Source organism: Manacus vitellinus, unplaced genomic scaffold (genome assembly GCF_001715985.3).
Source record: "Manacus vitellinus isolate BGI_N305 unplaced genomic scaffold, ASM171598v3 scaffold_25_pilon, whole genome shotgun sequence".
Lineage (NCBI taxonomy): Eukaryota > Metazoa > Chordata > Aves > Passeriformes > Pipridae > Manacus > Manacus vitellinus.
The window spans coordinates 6,345,367-6,354,627 of record NW_021939882.1 but is presented as its reverse complement, the minus strand read 5'-3'; the positions used below and the strand labels follow the sequence as shown (position 1 = coordinate 6,354,627).

Below are 9,261 nucleotides of genomic sequence, written 5' to 3'. Positions count from 1 at the left end.
CTGAATATCACAATGACTGTTAAAAAATGGGCTGTTGCACTCAGACCTCAGTAGCACTGTCAGCCACATGGTTATGATAGATTTCCCCCCGGTTTTCCATGTTCAAATGCCAATTCTTCTTTGCTAACTGTTTACAGAAAGGTTTCCCTTCTGTAATCATCCTCTCTTTCAATACCAGAGTGCACCACAGGCAACTGGATTTACATATCTATATGACAGGCCATTGAGTGAAAAGGGGAGAAAAAAGATATATTATATTACCTATCCATTTTTTTCTAAGGTATAAATAATAATCTGTTAATTGGTTGTTACCTTTTACCTTTTTTTAACTATGGAAGGGATTCCCATACCCATGTGGTCTTTAACATGTTCTGCAACCTAGACCATAGGTCTAGGAAAGAATTAGCTTTCTTATTCTTTCACATTGTTATCTGGAATACTTTCATTTAAAAAATTGAAATAACTTGTCAAGTTTCAGGGTTCACAACAATGCACAGCTATTGTATGATGTCTGTTTTAAGTTTGAGGTTTAAAGCAGCTTCACTTAAACCCACTGTGCTGAGTACAAAGCATTTCTGACAAGAGACTTTTCAGGGAGCTTAAAAAGTCATTGAGTCTCTATGTAAGAGCCAGATGAACTACAAAGTACATTAAGCTGATAGAAAAATAAAGAAATTTGTACAGATGAGACAAAGGTACCTGTGCAGTATTACTGGACTGTAGGAAAAGTAGAAAGTTTGAGAAGTAGACTGGTATAGAATTATGCAGACTACTGCCTACAGCAAATAAACTGTTGAAGCCAGCAAAAGGGAAGGGAGTGGAAAACAAGGTAGATGGTGAAGATGGTACATCAGGCAATATGAGCTTACCAAGATTTTTTCCTAATCTGTAGTGAAGGCAGACTGAAATAGTACTACTGCACCTGCTGAACAAAGAATGATGGGTAAGATGATGTACCCAAAGAACATTAAAGGTAGATGTAAGGCTCAGCACAGTCATTTCTTAAAACCAGCCAAGCAATATTGACCTGAAGGGAGGAAACATACTAGGTTATATATAATGTTTTAGCAAACTGTCTTGTTCCAAGACTTCATTGTACTTGTACTGTAAACATAGGTTAATAAACTGCAGAAATGAAGGAAGATTTCAGACTGAATTCACCTACCTGTGACAACATAATCATAGGATCATAGAAAGACTTGGATTGGAAGGGACCTTAAAGCTCATCTCTTTTCACCCCCTGCCATGGGCAGGGACCCCTTTCACTAGACTGTGTTGCTCCAAGCCCCATCCAACCTGGCCTGGAACACTTCCAGGGATGGGGCAGCCACAGCTTCTCTGGGCAACCTGTGCCAGGGCCTTGCCACTTTCTGAGTAAAAAACTTCTTCCTAATGTCTAATCTAAATCTCTATTTTAAAATTGTTCTCCCTTGTCTTATCACTCTCTGCCTGTATAAAAAGTTGCTTTCCCTCTTTTTTTAGAAGATCCCTTTAGGCACTGGAAGGGGCTCTAAGGTCTCCTCAGAGCCTTCTCTTCTCTAGGCTAAACACCCCCTGCTCTCCGAGCCCGTCTTTAGAGCAGAGGGGCTCCAACCCTTGGAGCATCTTTGTGTCCACAGCTTTCTTGTGCTGAGGGCCCCAGAGTTGGATGCAGCACTGCAGGTGGGATCTCAGGAGGGCAGAGCAGAGGGGCAGAATCTCTTCCCTCAACCTGCTGGCCAGTCCAATTTTGATGCAGCCCAGGATGTGTTTGGTTTTCTGGGCTGCAAGTGCACATGGCCAGCTCATCCACAAGAACCCCCAAGACCTTCTCTGGGGGGCTGCTCTCAATATGTCCATCTTCCAGTCCAGATTCATGTCTGGGATTGCCCTGACCATGTGCAGCACCTGCACTTGGACTTGTTGAACTTCATGAGATTTTCGTGGGCCTGCTTGCCAAGTTTTTCCAGGTCCCTCTGGATGGCAGTGTTAGCTATCACCCCTTAGGAGACAACAGTCCATAAAAAAAATTAAAAGCTGAGAAAAAAACTAGTTTTAAAGATTATGTTGTTTAATCTAAGATTATTTAATACTTCTACATAAGGTAGCACGTGTCTGTATATATATATAATCAATGCATGTGTCACACAAATATATGTACACACAGAGATATAGGCAAGGGTTTACAATCAGCCAACAGGTGAAAGCTGGCAGGCTAAGCCTTCATCTGCATTTTTGGCAGGGATTTCAGGGACTGTGTTTTAAATACTTAAAATGACTGCATATCAGCACTTCTAGATGAAGCTACTTGCATCTCATGTTAAGGATTCGTTTTATTATGCAAAAAATACACGTCCTTATATTTTCAAGCTCAGTAAAGTGGTTGTTTTTACACCCTATAAATGGCTTTCTCAGTACATCTCTTAATGACCAGCATATACTTCAGTAATTGCAGCAGCACTGACTCACAGCACACAGTATGGTGTTACTATGTGCTTATTGCACTGCGGTTTTCACTGCTCAGATAGAAGAGCTTCTTCAAAGCAGGCCTCAGCAACCCCGAGGCTTCACGGGGATTTACTGCTCCATAAAATACAGAGCCAAGCTGAAAGAGTTAAGGGTGACAAAAAAAGGTTTTATTAAACAAAATTATTTTTGAGAATTTTATTTGACCTTTTGTTGCCTCTTTCATAAATACTCATCCTTTTGTTTCTGAGTGGAGAAAGCTCTTGTTCCTTGCTACTCCACGTGAAAGACCCCAACGAGTTCTGCCTCTCACGTGGAGGCCTTGCTTCGGAAAGGATCCCTGCAGAACAGTGACAAGGTGCTTGTGTGGCGTTCATCCTGACTGGGGTCCTAACAATCTTTTCTCCACTCGACCAGGAGACCTCCTGGCTCTGCCCAGGAGTGACTGTGTCGTGGCAGAGCGGCTGTGCCTCTCGGACTCCACCTGCAATGCCACGTACAGGATCCTGGAAAACTGTGCCCTGGCCAAGACTCGCCTCCTTCCACTGGATCACGATAGCAGGGTCAGATGTCTGAATGCAGAGCTGGACCTTGGGAACAGCTCTTTGCTGCACTGCAAGTGTCACCGGCGCATGAAGAGACAGGAGCACTGCTTACGTGTCTTCTGGACCGTTCACTCCAGCATGACAGATGGTGAGATGAAATAATAGGAATTTACAAGGTACTAGCAAGGCTTACCCCTGCCCCCCATCTGAAAACAGCTGGGAAAGGCCACTTCCCAACACTGCAGGTATTGCTTTGGAACATCTAGTAAAGAGAATTTACTGCTGTGTTTGATAAGCAGGGAAAACTGGTCTGGTCTGGGACCAGCCCTTCAAATACACCAGGGACTCTAAGATACAAAGGCAGCTACTCTGAGGCAGTTAAATTTAGCGCTGTAAAAAATACCTCAAAATGGTTCTATCTGTCCATCATTGAAAGGCACTTGTGATTATGACACACAGTGTCATGGCATCCCTGAATGTGCTGCTGTTTTTTTTAGTGGGATGCTCCTACTTGACCTCTCACCAAAGCCTCTCTGTGCTGCTCAGCTCCTCACTTGTACTGAGGCTGGAAATGCCAGATGACTTAGACCAAATTCCAGCCAGACAAAATGTAATGCTGGGTTTACACACTAGTACCTTTGCATTTCCAGCAGAACCATTCTTGGCATTTGGATCTGAGCAAGACAGAGCACCTCTGAACTCCAGCCTGAGGAAAGAGCTAGGCATAAATGAGAAAAATACCCATTTAAGAATAAACAAACAAACAAATAAATAAGCAAACTGGTCACAAAGCATTTCTTCCACTGCATGAAATATCTTGTATCTTGCCTAGGTTATTTCCATTTGGAGACCTCTCCCTATGAGAACCCAGCAAATGAAGAACACTGGAAGACAGATTATAATAAACTGGCAGCTCTGGTATCAGGTAAAAATTGTAATGGTTACATGATATAATGCTGCCCTCTCTTACCTTTTCAGAGGCTGAAGGTTATTAGGAACAATTTGGGGTAATGGCCCCTTTAATCAGAGGAATACCTGCTCTGGATACTTGCCTAAATTTGTCCCCACTATCAAGTGTGAATACAGCCACAGATCCAGGCCCATAAAACTGGGAATAACCCACAATGATCAATTTTCGGAAACAAGCACCCTACCACGAACTAATAAAAAAAAAATCTTCTTTTGTAACTAATATAACTACAGTGTCATACTGCAGGCACACAGAAGGACTGATTTGCTTTGTTCTTTTTGATGTTCCAAATCTGGCCATCAAGAAAGGGCTATTCCTGCTTCTGCACAGAATCTCTTCTTGGGGCTTTTTTCATGGTTTCTATGTTTTTTTATGGCTTTATAGGCTCACAGTTAGCAGGAGATGCAACAAACCCATGCCTGAAAGAAAGTCATGTCTGTAATCTGAGCAAGAAGTGTGTTCGTCTGCGCACAGACTACGCCTCCACCTGCACCAGGGCTGCGGGGAGCGAGGACGTGTGTGACCGGCGCAAGTGCCTCAGGGGGCTGAGGAACTTCTTTGAGAAAGTCCCTGAGGATTTCACCAAGAGGATCCTCTTCTGTCCGTGTCAGGATGAATTTTGTGGAGAAAGACGCCGGAAAACTATTGTTCCTGACTGTTCCTTCCAGTCTAACACCAAACCCAGTTGCCTCTGGCTGCTGGACTTATGCTTAGAGGACCCTTTCTGCAAGTAGGTCCGGCAGCAGCGGATGTTGGCCAAGAGAGGAAAACAACGTAGACACTGATGGTCTCCTTTTCCTTCCTACAGATCCCGACTGGCTGACTTCCAACAAAACTGTCAACCTGCAGACACGTCTCCAGATGGCTGCTCTCTGCACAACCATGCTGCATGCCTGCAGGCTTACATGGGGATGATTGGTAAGTGATATCCACAGGAGCATACAGGGTGGATGCTTTCAGGCCACGAACTTGCAGGCACACTTTGATGCTGTAAAGGACCATCCTGCTCTTCTGCAGGACGTGGTGCTCAGTGTACCAGGGAATATGCTGTACTGATTGATGCCAGTGCTCCCCCTTGCCTCTGAGGTAAATGCAACCCAAAGAGAGCTCTTCCCTGGCATTTATTGCTGTACTTTGTCCCATCCTCTGTTACCAAATCAGGAGCACTTGCCTGAGATTTCTCAATGCCTGTTTGCATCATCGGCCGGTGCAAAGTGCTCTAAGGGCCTCATCAATGGGGCTCTCTGGGCTTGTGTGAACTAAGTCATTCCTGATGCAGGAATTACATCCCATCACAGCAGGGATTAAACACTGCATTCCATCACTGCCCAACTTTTATACGCCTGATGGTTGGTTATATTGTGCACAGTGTGTTCTCAGGGCCAGCCAGAACATGGCACTACCAGCTGTTTGAAGGAAGGTCGTCTTTGGTTTGAGTTATTTACTGCCAACAACGTTTTCAGAGTGGCTCAAGAAAGGAGCTGTAAAGAGGAGCAGTATCTCAGAAGCTGTAAATATAGACTATGCCTTCCATTTTCCCAGATGCCTCTGCTGGTTTTGTGCTAAATGAACACTGGCTGAATGGCACACTATGGTGTGCAGTATTTGCTTGACAAAAGGCACCTGGCCACACAGTGTTACCAGCTACACAAGGAGCAGGAGCACCTTTTGCTGCCATATGGCAGTACCACAGCTGAGCCCCTGCAGGTGCTTCCCATCCTTCAGACTAATGCATCCACCAGCTTCAGTTCCCAGTACCTCTCACCATCAGAGTGCCTGAGTCAGGGGTAGCAATCTCCACACTTTCTCACAGGCCAGCAGACTTCAGGCTGGTTCATCAGGCCTGGGTCACCTGGCTGGGAGTCCTGACCTGGCCTGGGTAACACACTTATCACAGTGGAAGGCTTCTGCCTCCAGGGCAGCATTCCCTTCAGTATAACATGATTCCTGATGTTTCTTTCATCCGGGGGTTTGGGACAGGCACACCCATGACACCCAACTATGTCAGTAACTCCAGTGTGGAGGTCTCCTTGTGGTGTACCTGTGAGAGCAGCGGCAACCAGAAGGAGAAGTGTGACCAGATACTCGGCATGTTTGAGAGCAACAAATGCCTTGGTAAGCATCAATCACATCACAGAGAAACAGCTCAGCATGGGGGAATTCAAGTCCTGTGGTTTCAAGATCCTACTTCGCACTGCTCTTGTGTATAGTTCTGTCTTCTTCTGCAATGTCTCCATAATCTCCTCTGCAACCTGTGGGACCAGCCTGGCTCTGCTCTCAGAAGTGTTTCTGTATCTTTTGGAAACACTTCTGTTCATCTCAAACACCATGAAGCTATTTCCAAACACCAGGCAAATGAAGGGCACTGCAAAAACTTCACAAGGGGAGGTCAGATGTGCTGTGTCCATAGGTTGCTGAGTAACCACGTCTGTGAGGATTATGGGTTGGGATTCCCCTCCTGTCCTCGTTCCTCTACTCTCCTTTGGCCCTCACTTACTTGATCAACATAAGTAGCTCCTGAGGCAGCCTGTAATTAGATTCAGCAGCATAGCAGTTACAAAAAAATCCTGTTACATGCAACTGTATTTTTTTATCTCCCTAGCATTTTAGCAACATAACTTAATGAGATTTAAATATTTAATGTTTGTAAAAGCTTCCAAAGGATATAAAAGAAATTAGCATCATTATGTAAATGATTAATATTTAAACCTACCTCCTGCAGTATAGAAGAGCCTTACACCCAGCACTGTAGATACATCTACAACCTAAACATCCTACCTGAGATACTAAAAATCAGCCCCTTACAAAATACACAGGTGGGAAAGTCACAGAAGGACCCAAAAGTCCTCAAGTACAGTGCAGACATTTTTGCAGTCTGCTCAACCTCACAAGGAAACCCACAAACTGGCAGGCCATTCACTGAACAGAGAATATATATTTTCTAAATCAAGGCCACACAGCCTGTGAGTGCATTTCCTAAAATAGCTTCCCTAGATTTCTGTTCACTAGACTCCAAGACTGCACAAGAAAAGCACAATAAGACTCTTGCTTTACTTCTGTTTGCAGAAAATGCCATTTGGTCTCAAATGCACCTGAAGCAGACAGCTCTAGAAAGACAGGAAGACTTACCTTATTCATCTTCCCTAAGCTTCCAAGGAGGCAGTGCCAGCACATCTCTTGCTTCAGAAATGTCCCAGGTATGCATTGCTTTGTTGCCTTCACAAAGCAGTGAGTCAAGTAGCCTAGAGACAGTAGTGGAAAAACTTTGGATCTGGAAATGTGTGACTTTGGACATCAAAGCTAGGGATGCCACGTGCATGTGGAACACTGAACCACTCTACCTTAAGCTGTTCCTTTCACAGACAAGCAGAAATAGGAAGCCACATGCCTGGCCACAGGAGTTTCAATGGTCTCACATTAGGGCTCAGAACTGGAGGCTCTGCAGCCAGAAGTTTGAGCATAAATGTGTCTAACTGGGACTCATCCCTCCTTTTCATTTCCTAGGTGGCTGAAGGGAAGATGCAGCAAGACAGCTCTGAACACAGCAGCATGCCTTTGGCCTCCTCTGAGCATTCTGGAGCTGCTACTTCTTGGCCTTCTCTGGCTCTGTTCCTGCCCCTGTTGCTGAACATTAACTTGGCATAAATGGAATCTTTCCTCCCCATATTATTAATCTTATTCCATATCCAGGCACGTCCCACTACAGATTTACCTTTGGGAAACAGAAGGCTTTCAGACAAGAGGAATGGAACAGCCTTAACCCAGAATAACAGTCTCTGGAAACCTCCCAACCTACTTGCACCCCACTTTCCCCGTGTCAGTTCTCACTGAGCTCTGCAGATGTGGTTCTCACCATTGCTTCTGCCATGTATGCATAGTGAGTAACAGCCAGGCTCATGTTCCATGTCAGCAGTTTAAAACAAAGGTCTGAGTTCTGTCAGAACTTGTGCAGGGTTTGGTTTCTGACTGCAGGGATGACCTGACACAGGATGTCTGCCCACCCCACCTTCTGGAGCTCCTCCTTGGGCCTGCAGTCACTGAATGGTTTCTGTTGGAAGGGACCTTAAAGACGATCTTGTTCCACCCCTGCCATGGGCAGGGACACCTTCCAGTAGCCCAGGTTGCTCCAAGCCCCATCCAACCTGGCCTTGAACACTTCCAGGGATGGGGCAGCCACAGCTTCTCTGGGCAACCTGTGCCAGGGCCTCACCACCCTCACAGGGAAGAAGTTTTTCCTAATATGTAATCGAAACATACGTTCTTTTAGTTTAAAACCATTGCCCCATGTCCTGTCACCACAGGCCCTGGTGTATCTGCCCTTATCATCCTCCTTTATATATTGAAAGAAGACCTACAACAGGGTCTCCACAGAGCCTTCTTCTCTCCAGGCCAAACCAAGTCTACTGTCTCAGCCTTTCCTCATAGAAGAGGTGTTCCAGCCCCCTCCTTTTCATGGCCTCCTCTGGGCCTGCTTGAACAGGTCCATGTCTGTCACGTACTGGGCACCCCAGAGCTGGATGCTGAACTCCAGGTGGGGAGGTGGTGTGGGCTGGAGGAGAAGAATCACCTCTCAGCCTGCTGGCCATGTTGCTTTTTATGCAGCCCAGGCTGCAAGATGGTTTTCTGGGCTGCAAGTGCCGTTACCTACTCGTGTCCAATTTTCCATCTACCCATATCCCCAAGTCCTTTTCTGCAGGGCTGCTCTCAATCCATTCATCCCCCACTCTGTGTTGATATTGAGGGCTGTCCCAAACCAGGTGTGGCATCTTGCACTTGGACTTGTTGAACTTCATGAGGTTTGTGTGGATCTGCTTCTCAAGTCTGTGAAGGATAAGCGTATCATAAAGATTAGGAGTCTGTACTCCAGGGTGGGTTGCGAAGAAAGCTCAATAAACAGACACATAAAGTCCCTGGTAAACACCATTTCTGGATTACTTTCAGTTCCCTTTTCAAATCCATTTTTTAAGTATATGAAAAATACCATTCCAGATCAAGGACACGATATTAGCGTTTATATTCTTGCTCCATTCTGTTTTGCCCCTTGCAACATATATATAATCCATTATCACAGCTTGCAACACACTTGGGTTTTGTTGTTCAAGATGGACTTCTGTGCTCAACTCCAGTAAATTTAGTTTTACCCAGCAAAAGATGATCTTGCCTGGCCTCAGGACGAACCTTCTCAGTAACCCTTAGGGAATGCATATAGCTCATTGAAGATGTATTTACCACAAAACCCCTGGGACACTCAGTTGCAAAAATCTCCTTGTACCTCTCCACATACTCAAGTTGCCATTGCCC

At 45.2% G+C, this 9,261-nt stretch overlaps 1 protein-coding gene across 1 annotated transcript in view; it reads left to right on the top strand.

Moving 5' to 3' along the window:
• The window catches only part of GFRA3 (GDNF family receptor alpha 3), a 9,445-nt gene extending 1,381 nt beyond the window's left edge, over nucleotides 1-8,064 (top strand). The window contains exons 2-8 of the mRNA XM_029960192.1: nucleotides 2,697-3,138; nucleotides 3,823-3,915; nucleotides 4,345-4,690; nucleotides 4,769-4,878; nucleotides 5,941-6,075; nucleotides 7,027-7,157; nucleotides 7,465-8,064. Coding sequence (XP_029816052.1) covers nucleotides 2,697-3,138; nucleotides 3,823-3,915; nucleotides 4,345-4,690; nucleotides 4,769-4,878; nucleotides 5,941-6,075; nucleotides 7,027-7,157; nucleotides 7,465-7,605 — 1,398 coding nt within the window. The 3' untranslated portion in view covers nucleotides 7,606-8,064. The remainder of the gene's footprint in view (nucleotides 1-2,696; nucleotides 3,139-3,822; nucleotides 3,916-4,344; nucleotides 4,691-4,768; nucleotides 4,879-5,940; nucleotides 6,076-7,026; nucleotides 7,158-7,464) is intronic.
• Nucleotides 8,065-9,261: the final 1,197 nt, after the last annotated feature.